This window comes from Engystomops pustulosus, chromosome 7 (genome assembly GCF_040894005.1).
Source record: "Engystomops pustulosus chromosome 7, aEngPut4.maternal, whole genome shotgun sequence".
Classification (NCBI taxonomy): domain Eukaryota; kingdom Metazoa; phylum Chordata; class Amphibia; order Anura; family Leptodactylidae; genus Engystomops; species Engystomops pustulosus.
This window is the reverse complement of record NC_092417.1, coordinates 154420195-154434174: the sequence shown is the minus strand read 5'-3', so window position 1 is coordinate 154434174 and position 13980 is coordinate 154420195. Positions and strand designations below refer to the sequence as shown.

Genomic DNA, 13980 nt, shown 5'->3' with positions numbered 1-13980 from the left:
CGCTCCGTGATGCCTGCTCTAGCCTCCATTCCGCTACCTGATGCCCGCTCCGTGATGCCTGCTCCAGCCTCTGCTCCGTTCCGTGATGCCCCCTCCGTGATGCCGGCTCTGCTCCTCCTTTCCTGCTCCGTGATGCCGGCTCTGCTCCTCCTTTCCTGCTCCGTGATGCCAGCTCTGCTCCTCAATGCTCGCTCCAGTCCCGCTCTGCTCCTCCATGCCCGCTCCAGCCCCCACTCCGCTCCACTTCAGCCTCCGCTCCTGCATGCCTGATCTAGCGTCGGCGCTTGTGTCTTCGGCTAAGTGGGCAGATGTTCGGGAACATCTGCAATCTGTTCTTCACTGTGTTCTTTCACTGTGTTCTTCACTTAAATGATCCTGTGTTCACTGTTTTAATTGTATTCTTCACTGCTCTTCACAGTCTTTTCTTAATTAAATGCTCGATCTCAAGCAGGGGAAATACTCGTCCGAGCAACGAGCCGTTTCGAGTACTCTAATACTCGAATGAGCATCAAGCTCGGACGAGTATACTCGCGACATGTATAATCTGCTCAGCTCCTTACTTCTCCATAACATGCTGCCTGCAGATAGGACACTATGCACAATCTGCTCAGCTCCTCCTGCTCTATAACATGCTGCCTGCTGATAGGACACTTTGTGCAATCTTCTCAGCTCCTCCTTCTCTATAATTTGCTGTCTGCTGATAGGACACTTTGTACAATTGGCTCAGATCCTCCTGCTCCTCAACATGCTGTCTGCAGATAGGACTCTATGTACAATTTGCTCAGCTCCTCCTGCCCTGTAACATGCTGCCTGCAGATAGGACACTATGTACAATATGCTCAGCTCCCCCTGCTCTATAACATATTCACTAATTACCATATTTCTTTTAATTCTCTGGTACTGATTCCTCAGCAGGGGACGTGGTACTTCGTCGCAGTAGAAGCTCTCTCAGCATCTCTAGTCACCAGATGACATCTCCTCGTTTTCGCCGTGTAAAACTGAGCTCCACCATTCGCGGCAGTGAATCATTCAGTACAGTTGACTCTTCTCCCAGGGAAAAATTTCGCCTGAGATACAGGGGGCAAACACATGACAGTGAAGAAGAAGACTCGGCATCTGAAGGACGGAGAGACAGCAAAGGTGAAAAGATCACAGAGAGACCAAAAGTAACTGGTGGAGCAGAACACATCTAAGAAAACTATCTATAGCATCTACATACCATCATGTTTTTACCCCTCAAGTATGCCACATACGTGAAGGGTAAAATAACTGTACTAAAAAAAGCTTTAATCCCCTCATTCTTGATGTAGCTCTTTACAGACAGTCCCCGGATGCACCACAGATTGCGTTTAGTTACACTGCTGAGTACAGGAGAAAGAAGCAGATTAATGGCACAGTGAAGCTGCTTTTCTTAAAGGGAACCATTCTGATAGACTAACCCACACTAACTAAATATAACTTTGAAAACTGCTATTATACAGCAGTACAGCTATCTCTATATCGTTCCTCCCCCATGCCTGTAAAGTTTCACTGTACACTCGTAAAGTTGCATATTCATTTTTATGTCCATTCAGGTATGGGGAGGAACAATACAGGGATAGTTGTGCTGCTGTATGTTAGCAGTTTTCAAAGATATGTTTAGTTAGTGTGGATTAGTTTTTTCTACCAGTTCCCTGCAATGTATGTTAAAAAGGTTTACGGTACTATTATCACCTGTTCTATTCATTTCTGAAGTAAAAGCTTGGCAACCATTCCATGTACATATAGCTATATCGTAAGTATATTTAATGTACAATATCATTTTAGTTGAAATTATATTCTGTATAAAATAAGCTTTGGCAGTTATGGAAACAATATAATGTATATAATATGATTGTGGTTTTTCACCAGTAAAGCTCAGGAATTTATTATTATATGTTGTCTTGACATTTTATTTATTCTGTAGCAAGAGAAGGGGGCATAACTAAAACCTACCTTAAAGGGGTTTTCCCACTAAAGGAAATTCTCAAATCTCGATCCCCTAGTGATGTTTACACAATTAAGATCATTTTAACCCCTTAATTTACAATTTTACTCAGTTTTATTGCACTTTTAGCTCCTATAACTCCCAAGGCTGTTGAGTGCAAAATCCCAGAGTGTGGGTGGGGACTAAGCAGGCACATTATTATACATCTAGTTCCTTGAGCAGATTTAAACGTTTTAATCAGGCAGATAGTTCTGTGAGCAGACAGCAGGGCCGGATTACAGGTGGGGCTCCCGGGGCTCTAGCCCCGGGGCCCCCACCATCTTGCCCCCCCTAGGGGCCCCCACCAGATCGCACCTCCCGTGCCCCCCCTCATGATCCAAACGCCGCCCTCCGCCTCCGGGCATAGGTGAGCGCCTCCCCGGCGATCCAGCCCCTGCATAAAGTGCCCGCCCACTCATCCTGCTGCATGGGGAGCCGCCCCCCGCCACTCCGCCCCCCCCCCTCCGGCACAGGTGACAAGCAACCCTGCTCGCTCCCTGCTCTGCTCAATCCCGGCTTAACAACGCCCCCGGCTCCCCGCCCCCTGCTCCGCTCACTCGCTCCCCGCTCCGCTCAATCCCGGCTTAACGCTCCGCTCGCTCACCACCCCCCGCTCCCCGCTCCGCTCGCTCACCACCCCCTGCTCCGCTCGCTCAGCTCACCACCCCCCGCTCCGCTCGCTCAGCTCACCACCCCCCGCTCCCCGCTCTCACCCCCCCCCCCGCTCCCCGCTCAGCTCGCTCACTCCCCGCTCAACACCCCGTCCCCCGCACGAAACATGCACCCGCCAACCCCCCCCCCCTTCCCGGCCGAATAAGCAACCGACCGACTCACCCCCCCCCCCCTGGCGAACAAGCACTGGCAAGACCCCCCACCCGCCCGAACAAACAGGCACCTGGTCAACCCTAACAGGTAAGTATATACATATGTGTTTTTCTGTGTGTGTATATATGTATATACCAGTGATGGGCAACCTTTTGAGCTTGGTGTGTCAAAATTCGCCAAAAAACCGAGCATAACTCGGGTGGTGTGTCACCTTGACAAAAAAACATAATTTTGTGATATTTATAGTTTAAATAATAAATATGTATACTATTTAACTTCTAGGGTACTTTAACTGTAGGTTGTCTGATTGATCCTACCATGTACTGCCATTCTACAGTCTGGCAGTATATGGGGATTTTCCCGATCATCTACTACTATGTGCAAATCACACATTGTAATAGATCGGTTACAATCAGACAGGTGTGGAAATGCTTAGTAACCTGTGAACTTTCTGTCATGAAAGTTCACAGGTTATAGCGAGGGCGCAGGTGCCGCTGTCTGCATCTCCCTTATGCCCTCTTGGCATGGAGAAGGTGTGAGGAGAAAAATAATCGCAATGTCTGGCGATTTGCAAGGCGTTGCGATTATTTCAGGGCTTGTACGTCACAAAACTGACACACAAGCCCTGATGACTGTCTTCCATCATACAGTGCACTGACTTTACTTACTATATGATGAAAGTGGTTGTCCTCCCTTGCCCCTGCTGTGGAGATGGTCAGTGTAGAGGTGACCGCTGCTGCCTTGTGTCATGTCCCAGCAGCTATGTGACCTCTGACTGTGCTGCCATCCTCCCCCCACCACAACTATCAGGGGCTGCAGAGGAGCCTCCTGAGTGTATGGCCGGGTTACCTCTCCTGCTGTGCCCCATGCTGATACCTGTGCTGACTGGAGACACTAGGCACAGCTCACACATGGGGAGAGATCGGTCCGGGGAGGAGGAGGAGTGCTGGAAGCTCAGTGCAATCTCTCAGCCTCCCGGCTACTGCACCTGGTCATGTAGGATGAAACTTAACTCTCAGGCAGCCGCGTGTCAGTGAAAATGGCTATGTGTGTCAGCACTGACACGCGTGTCATAGGTTAGCCATCACTGGTATATACAGTGTATATACAGTGTATATGTGTATATACAGTGTATATGTGTATATATGTATATACAGTGTATATATTCATCTACTGTGTATATATGTATATACTGTGTATTTATGCATCTACTGTGTATATATGTATATACTGTGTATTTATGCATCTACTGAGTATATATGTATATACTGTATATACATTCATCTACTGTGTAAATGTGTATATATGTATATGCTGTGCATATATGCATCTACTGTGTATATATGTATATACTGTGTATATATTCATCTACTGTGTATATATGTATATAGTGTGTATTTATGCATCTACTGTGTATATATGTATATACTGTGTATTTATGCATCTACTGTGTATATATGTATATACTGTGTATATATGCATCTACTGTGTATATATGTATATACTGTGTATATATGTATATACTGTGTATAGATGTATATACTGTGTATATATGTATAAACTGTGTATAGATGCATCTACTGTGTATATATGTATATACTGTGTATAGATGCATATACTGTGTTTATACACGCATATATTTATATAAGCATATATGTGTGTACATTTATATATATGTGAATGATGTGGTTTTTGTATATACTGTGTATATGGAATATATGTATATACTCTATATATATATATACATATGTACATATATATATGTTTTGTGCTGTCGCCGCTGTATGTAGCAGTGTTACTGGGGATGAGGCGGCTGTATGTGGTGGTGTTACTGGGGATGAGGCGGCTGTATGTAGTGGTGTTACTGGGGATGAGGCGGCTGTATGTAGTGGTATTACTGGGGATGAGGCGGCTGTATGTAGTGGTGTTACTGGGGATGAGGCGGCTGTATGTAGCAGTGTTACTGGGGTGAGGCGGCTGTATGTAGCAGTGTTACTGGGGGGGAGGCGGCTGTATGTAGCAGTGTTACTGGGGTGAGGCGTCTGTATGTAGCAGTGTTACTGGGGTGAGGCGGCTGTATGTAGCTGTGTTATAGGGGATGAGGCGGCTGTATGTAGCAGTGTTACTGGGGTGAGGCGGCTGTATGTAGCAGTGTTACTGGGGTGAGGCGGCTGTATGTAGCAATGTTACTGGGGTGAGGCGGCTGTATGTAGCAGTGTTACTGGGGTGAGGCGGCTGTATGTAGCAGTGTTACTGGGGTGAGGCGTCTGTATGTAGCAGTGTTACTGGGGTGAGGCGGCTGTATGTAGCAGTGTTACTGGGGTGAGGTGGTTGTATGTAGCTGTGTTACTGGGGGCGAGGCGGCTGTATGTAGCAGTGTTACTGGGGTGAGGCGGCTGTATGTAGCAGTGTTACTGGGGTGAGGCGGCTGTATGTAGCAGTGTTACTGGGGTGAGGCGGCTGTATGTAGCAGTGTTACTGGGGTGAGGCGGCTGTATGTAGCAGTGTTACTGGGGTGAGGCGTCTGTATGTAGCAGTGTTACTGGGGTGAGGCGGCTGTATGTAGCAGTGTTACTGGGGGGGAGGCGGCTGTATGTAGCAGTGTTACTGGGGTGAGGCGTCTGTATGTAGCAGTGTTACTGGGGTGAGGCGGCTGTATGTAGCTGTGTTATAGGGGATGAGGCGGCTGTATGTAGCAGTGTTACTGGGGTGAGGCGGCTGTATGTAGCAGTGTTACTGGGGTGAGGCGGCTGTATGTAGCAATGTTACTGGGGTGAGGCGGCTGTATGTAGCAGTGTTACTGGGGTGAGGCGGCTGTATGTAGCAGTGTTACTGGGGTGAGGCGTCTGTATGTAGCAGTGTTACTGGGGTGAGGCGGCTGTATGTAGCAGTGTTACTGGGGTGAGGTGGTTGTATGTAGCTGTGTTACTGGGGGCGAGGCGGCTGTATGTAGCAGTGTTACTGGGGTGAGGCGGCTGTATGTAGCTGTGTTACTGGGGTGAGGCGTCTGTATGTAGCAGTGTTACTGGGGTGAGGCGGCTGTATGTAGCTGTGTTATAGGGGATGAGGCGGCTGTATGTAGCAGTGTTACTGGGGTGAGGCGGCTGTATGTAGCTGTGTTACTGGGGGCGAGGCGGCTGTATGTAGCTGTGTTACTGGGGTGAGGCGGCTGTATGTAGCAATGTTACTGGGGTGAGGCGGCTGTATGTAGCAGTGTTACTGGGGTGAGGCGGCTGTATGTAGCAGTGTTACTGGGGTGAGGCGTCTTTATGTAGCAGTGTTACTGGGGTGAGGCGGCTGTATGTAGCAGTGTTACTAGGGTGAGGTGGTTGTATGTAGCTGTGTTACTGGGGGCGAGGCGGCTGTATGTAGCAGTGTTACTGGGGTGAGGCGGCTGTATGTAGCTGTGTTACTGGGGTGAGGCGTCTGTATGTAGCAGTGTTACTGGGGTGAGGCGGCTGTATGTAGCTGTGTTATAGGGGATGAGGCGGCTGTATGTAGCAGTGTTACTGGGGTGAGGCGGCTGTATGTAGCTGTGTTACTGGGGGCGAGGCGGCTGTATGTAGCTGTGTTACTGGGGGTGAGGTGGCTGTATGTAGCTGTGTAACTGGGGTGAGGCGTCTGTATGTAGCAGTGTTACTGGGATGAGGCGGCTGTATGTAGCTGTGTTACTGCTGGGATAGTGGAAAGGAAGCAGGAGGACGTGTGTGTACGCTACACTTAGTGGGGGCCTCCACCAGATTTTGCGCCCAAGGGCCCCCACTAACCTTAATCCGGCCCTGGCAGACAGTGTAGTTAGATTATCAGGGTACAGGTTTATATACACTTTGATCTGGCTTCTGACAATGTACTAAAACACTGACACACACAAAGAGAGACATGAGACAGATCAGAGGCAGAGGCATGACAGGAAGAGGCTGACAGACTTTTACACTATCAGTTCTGCTACATATCTGTTTTCACATATATGTGCTTGCCTCCCTCTTCCCTCAGATAACTTATCTGCTTGTAGTTTGCATCTTATCACTTCTCACAATGTGTTTGCTGGCAGGAAGTGAGTCAATGTCTGTGGTCCGTGCTGGACTGCAGGGGGGCGGGGCTAGAGTGCAAAGAGCAGAGAGACAGAAATCTCAGCTTCACGACGGTCACACAGAAATCCAAGATGACGGCCCCAACCCTATGTCAGAAGTTACAGGGTCATGTCTAGGGGCATCTGAAATTGTGTACACTAGGACTGTTCGAGACAGGTTGGACTTATAGCTGGGAAATGCTGTATTTTTCTTAATAACAGTGAATAAGAGAATGTGTTATTTTGTTATCTTGAGTACATATAAGAAACTTGTCTTCATGGGAATACCCCTTTAATCTATGCATATTATAATATGAATACATAGTATGGTTGAGATGCTGCATGCTTAATACATGTGTGATGATGAACCTGTAAGAACACAACCAGCAAACAGTGCAAGCACAACCAAACTTGGCACAAGTTATCCCTCTGGGCTAGGGCCTTGCCTACAGCCAATAAACCATCCCGATAAGGGCAAACCCACTATCAGGAATCTGCTTGATTCCTGATAGTGGAATGAGAGAGAGTAGACTGAGAGACCCTCAAGGTGAGAGGGAAAACTTACTGTATCTGGCAGCTGCTGGATAGTGGAGCAAGAAGGTAGTAAGTCAAAGAAAGACCAGTATTCACACAAGGCTACAGAAATGTGTTAAACCAATAACTGAGTACAAGTTGGAATGAGCAAAAGTGGTGTCACACTAGTAGAGATGACAAGACACAGATGAACAAACAACATATAATAGACAGGCCAGCAAAGTCATACAGAACAGTGACAAATCCAAGATGGCGGTGAGGCACAGAATCAAATAGCAGTAGAATGGTCAAATAAACATAGCAGAGGTCTATAGAATAGAAAAGCAATAGATACAGACAAGTTTAAAAGGAATGCAACAACCAGCAACCTGCAATATGAACTGAGAAAATATATGACTAATTCCAGGACGCCACCCCGAGCAGCTGACTGGTTCAGCCATCCATCACTCAAGTAACAGCTGATACTAACACACTGGTTCAGATAAAACCACCTAACTTTCCAGAGGAACACACAGCCAGCTCAGCCAAGGTAGCTTACTCTGAAAGGCAGCTGTCAATCAAAGCTCCAAAGCAGTGGCTACAAGCACAGAAGCCTGAAAGTGGATCCCTTCATCACACTGCAGAAGCAATTCAGCGAGTCCTAAGAATAGATTAAAAATGTTAATGCTCACAAGTTAATGTAGTTAATACTAAATCACATGATCAATCGCTGTTTTCAGCCAACTTCATATTTTTGCTCATAAACAGGAGTGTCTGGACATTTTAAATGCTTCAGTGGTAGCTTTTTGTAGTTGTTGTGAGGCCTTATGCACCCGACTGTGTAACTGTTTATTTTTGTGGCAAAATCATGTCTCCATGAATTTCTATTGGGTTTGCTCACCACGAATGCACCATGCCATTGCCTTGGCGACTGCTTACACTGCGAAAGATAGCACTGCAAATCGCACTGCGAAAGATCTATTCCTGACGGTTTTTGCGGTCTGGGCGGTTATTTCCTATTGACAATGGTGGTGTGATTGGAGCTCACACACTGATGTCAGGAGGGGGAAAAACAGGAGATCACTTTCCTCTGCTTGAAGCCAGCAAAGTGCACACAGTCATATCTATGACACCTAACAAATAGAAAGGGTTAACTGATCCAAAATGGGCAGAGTGGTCTCTTTTTAAAAATTTTAATCTCACCTCAGGCCCAATGGGGCTTATTTACTAAGAATCGCAGATCACACTTTTGTCGGACTTTTTGCAGTTTTCGGGGATTGCACGGCCTTGAAAGGTATTTCACAGGGATTTGCACTGGGATTGTGTCGCACACAATCAGATTTTGGCGCAGCTGCACTGGTTTTCATGCGACAGAAATCGGGGGGCATTTTGTCAGACGATCCGACTGATTCAGACTGAGATTTAACTTTAAAATTGCGTCGCAAAACATTCACTTAAATACATTGGGAAGAAGAAGGAGAACTCTGTCGGACCTGAGCGGGGAAGCGACACATGCAGGATATCGGGCGCAGGATCTTGGTGAATCGCGACATGATCGTCGGACAATGCACTTTAGGTGAACTCAGTCGGACGGATAAGTAAATCTCCCCGAATATATTTTTAATTATCATTTGTATTACCCTTATGATATTTATGTTATTTGTATGTATCTGTTTTTTTTTTATTTTTGCTACCTTCTGATCCATTGTAACCATATGATCTGTTCTTCTTGGGTTTTATATATACCATATATACTCGAGTATAAGCCTAGTTTTTCAGCACAAAAAAATGTGCTGAAAACCCAAACTCGGCTTATACTCGAGTAAAAAAATAGGTTTTACCAGGTTTTTGTGGTAAAATTAGGGGCCTCGGCTAATACTTGGGTCGGTTTATACTTGGGTCGGCTTATACTCGAGTATATACAGTATTTGCTTTTTATTACATATCTGTTTTTCTTTCTCCTTTTATCTCTCTCTCTATAAATATGTATATATTATTCAACACATGCCAGAAGGGCTCCTCTATACCCAGGGGGCTTTTCTTCCTCTTGTGTGTTGTGCATGTGTCCTTTTTTAAGGCATCTGGATTCTGGGACACGCCATTGTTACTGCTTGCAATGCATTTACAGGTTCATCTACTGTAAATTTTTTGTCTACATTTCTATAGAATCTTTGCAAACTGTAGTCTCTATAGATACACTTGTAGGTTGAAATGTCTGATGGTGCTTGGCTTTCTCTTTCTCATAGGACAATGAATGGGAATGCCGGAATTACCCAAGCCCTGTCCTTGGTTCCGTTGTATCCCGTTGATAGGATGCATGCTTTTTTATTCAATTTGTTTACATGCTTGGTGGGCTCCATATAATTTTCTTTAGACATCTTACAAAGAAAAATAATAAAAAACAAAAAAGAAACCCAAAATGGTACTTATATAATAATAGTTCAAAAACACAGCTAAAGATACCCTGAAAAAAAGTAGCAAAATGCAAATGTACAAATGAAGGGAAGTCATTAGTCTCCTATAGATCACTGGGGTAGGGGTCTATCATCTGCTACATACACTCTACATGGCTCTAACTAAGATAAAATATAGTTACAATAGTTTAGGTCAAGCGTGGATAGTGCAACATCCCCCACCGGGGCCTAGCCTTTTCTTGTGGCCTGGAGGCAGTCAGGACCCAGGATACCGGAGTGGCTGGCTAGTGCGGCCTTGGGCACACTGATGTCATGGTGCCTGGTATGGGGACCGGAGGACTGTCCTACAGCCTGGCAGGTCTCCAGCAGGTGGTGTGTGCAAGAAATATGGAGGGAGAGGCTGATGCAATGGTTTCTCCCTGGGGCAACCCCTGAGATGTCTGTAGGATGAATCTCTGGGTGATGGATTGGGAAGCCTGTGGTGGTAAGCAGCCGTATCCAGGGATCAGAGGGAGGTGACTTACAGTTCTTTATTGAACAGCAGTCGACGGCCAAACGATTAACAGCAGATTTTCAAGCTGGAAGAGTCATGGAGAGCCGGTCCACAGAAAGGTTACACGCAGCTTGATAGTAGATGCAGTTCTGGGCTTAAGTCTCCGGACTGGCCCTGTGTGCCAGGCATTAGGGCTGTGGCACCTGAAGTTCCTGGAATTAGGACAGCGGCTGTGGCGGACAAACCTTGAGGTCTGGTTCTGTCTGCAGACTCTTATGCTCTGAAAAGAAATCTAGGACAGGCCATGCGCTTCCACCCAGCAGGGTTTTATATGCTCCCTGGTCAGGTGGTGGCACCTCTCCAATCACCTTCCAACTTGTGTTACAGGAACATCACTGGACAATCACATATCACAATATTAACTGTTGCATTAGCTACAGCTGCAATTACACAATATCCCAAATTCTAGAAGCTTCCTCCCTAACAGCTCCTGACACGGGGAGGGTACTATTTGCAACTACCACCTTGCCTATGCGTTGGCAAAGGTGTTGCAATAGCATACTGTCTGTGTATGCCAAAACATGCTAAGTCACTAAAGACAATGGTTGGTTTTCAATGTTGTGTTTCCATGGTTACCAACTTTTGCTAAATTGCTCATGTGTTTGCAAGGCCTAGCTTGAGAGCTCTTCTATGCAACATATTTGGGATACTTTCTCTTTCGATACAGACACAGGAGGTGCAAAGCCTTTTGACTATAAACAAAGGTAATTGTATGAAAGATAGCTCACCAGGCAAGGATCGTGATGCGTGGGAAACGACTGTGTGCACAGAGTCCAATATCTAGTCCAAATCCTGGATATCAATACTCAGGGGCGGACTGGGAATTTAAAGTGGCCCTGGAAAAAACTGTAAAAGTGGCCCCATTCTGTGGGCGCTGGGTGGAGTTACTAAACTCCATAAAAACTATTTATAGATGGTCTAAATCAACATGTACAGCACAGAGAAAGAGACTCATATATACTACCTCCCTCATACAGGAATAATGCTTCTTCTTTAAGAGAACACAACTTAATATAATATATATATAAAGACTAAAAACATACTACAATACCATCTCCAATAAACAAGAATGTAACTACTATAATACTAACCCTAAGTAAAATATATTGTAATACTGCATTTTATGTACAAGAATATATCTACTATAATACAGCCCCCTATGTACATGAATATAACTACTATAATACTGCCCCCTATGTACAAGAATATAACTACTATAATACTGCCCCTATGTACAAGAATATAACTACTATAATACTGCCCCCTATGTACACGAATATAACTACTATAATACTACTCCCTATGTACAAGAATATAACTACTATAATACTGCCCCCTATGTACAAGGATATAACTACTATAATACTGCCCCCTATGTACAAGAATATAACTACTATAATACTGCCCTCTATGTACAAGAATATCACTACTATAATACTGCCCCTATGTACAAGAATATAACTACTATAAGACTGCCCCCTATGTACAAGAACATAACTTGTACAATACAACGCTTTGTACAATAATTTTCATGGATACCTACCTACAGCTGGCATACCTGTGACGTCACAGCGTTGTACACCTCCATTCCCCATGAACGAGCGAGACAGGCACTAAAATATAATTTGTCTAAGTACAACAATTATGACATTATGTTACAGGAATTTATTCTTTCTGTGTTGTCTTTCTTATTATCCATATTATCCATATTATCCAATTATTATACAGTAATTTTTTCAATGTACTGTATTACAATCAACTATATTACATACAAAAATAAGGCTGTCCCATGGGGGTCAGTTTTTCACCATCACTGGCCAACTTATACATAGCATTCAGGGAGGACAGCTAGTCTGGAAACTGGCAAGGTTCGCTGCAGCCTATATCGTAAGGCCACTTCGGGCAACACATTGTTATATGCCACTAGCTGTCATCCTGAACATACGGTTAAAAATCTCCCTTTCGGAGAATTTGTGAGAGCCAAACGGGCCTGCCCATTGGAACAAAATTACACACAAGAATGTAATCTTATCGAACGTAGACAAAGAGGGGGTATTCACGCAATTTTTTGCCTGAGGCTTGAGGAAGCGCGTGTGTGCGAAACGGCCCGTCGCCTAGTCGTGGCGTGCATCTCCCCTGTCCTGTGTTCGTCCAAATAAAGTTTTCTACGATACCTGTGCTGGTGAGTGCCGTGTCTTTACTCTTCGTGGGATTGGATTATTACTATTTAAATTGACTCATGTCAGATTTGAAAAATCTGGCTGTGTCCATAAGGTCAAAATAGGCTTAGTCCTTAAGGGGTTAACTGACCGTAGAAGGTCACGTGACCTTCTCCTGTCCCAGTGGTATCTAGCCCTGTGTGATAGCAGGAGCCAGGCAGGGGCTCCTTTATACTCTATAGACCAGGCCACTGGGGAAAAGTGAGGACAAATAACTGCCACTTATTCTGCCCCTGTTCACACTCTGTTCAGAGCCCTCCTCCCCCTCCATGTGAATGCAGGATATTACAGCAGGTCAGGTCAGAGAAGAAGGGGGAGCAGGGTGATGGTGGCTGTGCTGCACCTCGGGTCTTGGAGTGAGCTGTATCCGCTACCTCCTGGAGAGGGAGAAAATACTGATCTCAGGAGGTAAACAATTGTGCGTCACCGAAACGTCGCTATATGGAATAAAGACACCCTGATTTTTTTTTCACTATTTTGGAGTGCAGCCTGTTCCTGAAAATAGATAGATGATAGATACATAGATAAATAGATAGATAGATAGGAGATAGATAGATAGATAGATAGATAAGAGATAGATAGATAGATAGATAGATAGATAGATAGATAGATAGATAGATAGAAGATGGTTAGATAGGAGATATATAGATAGATATGCAACATCCCCCACCGGGGCCTAGCTTTTTTTCTTGGGGCCTGGAGACAGCCTGGGCCCGCAGTACCTGAGTGGCTGGCGGTTGCGGCCTAAGCACGCTTGTGTCACGGTGCTTGGTATGGGGACCGGAGGGCTGTCCTACAGCCTGGCAGGTCTCCAGCAGGGTGGTGTTGGCAAGAAATGATGAGGGAGAGGCTGCTATAGCGGATCTCCCTGGGGCAACCCTTTGGTGTCTAGAGTGTAAGTCTCTGTGTGGTGGACAGGGTGCCGGTGATGATGGTAGTTGTAGTAGCAGGGACCAGACGGAGGCAAAGGTTGAAGAAAACAACTTACAGTTCTTTATTGGAACCGCAGGAACTTCAGCAACATGCCGTGAACAAAGTGATGGAGTGCTGGAGAGGTACTTGGAGGGAGCCACAGGAGTAGAGCACCAGCCTGGATGCAGATGGCAGGCTGGGCGGTAGCTGTGTCCTAGTAGGATGCTTCAGCTTGTTCTCAGGGGCTTCAGGTATCACCCTTAAAGGTAGGATGATACCCCTTTCCTCACTACACTAACTCCTAGTTCCACTCTTCAGAGGCAGGGGCTAGGCTCTTCCTGCTCTGGTCTGGTGTGCTAAAGGGTACAGACTCCTAAGAGCCTGTACTGGAGAGACTCCAGTCTCCCCCTGAGCTACAGCTCAGCTAGCTACTAGCTCCTCACATTCTACTCATCTTCTCCAGAACATTC

At 45.8% G+C, this 13980-nt stretch overlaps 1 protein-coding gene and 1 long non-coding RNA gene across 4 annotated transcripts in view; one reads left to right on the top strand and one right to left on the bottom strand.

Annotated features, from left to right (window-relative positions):
- Positions 1-1894, top strand: part of LOC140071096 (uncharacterized) — a 40718-nt gene extending 38824 nt beyond the window's left edge. Inside the window, exon 20 of one of the 2 annotated variants that reach the window (XM_072118390.1) lies at positions 916-1894. In XM_072118390.1, coding sequence (XP_071974491.1) covers positions 916-1193 — 278 coding nt within the window. In that variant the 3' untranslated portion in view covers positions 1194-1894. Of the gene's footprint in view, positions 1-912 lie in introns of both variants that reach the window. The other variant, XM_072118389.1, reaches the window with a different exon arrangement.
- Positions 881-13980, bottom strand: part of LOC140071097 (uncharacterized) — a 66928-nt gene continuing 53828 nt past the window's right edge. The window contains exons 3-4 of one of the 2 annotated variants that reach the window (XR_011849041.1): positions 7972-8073; positions 881-1116 (exon numbers count right to left, since the gene is read on the bottom strand). This is a non-coding gene — a long non-coding RNA (uncharacterized lncRNA). The remainder of the gene's footprint in view (positions 1117-7971; positions 8074-13980) is intronic. The other variant, XR_011849040.1, reaches the window with a different exon arrangement.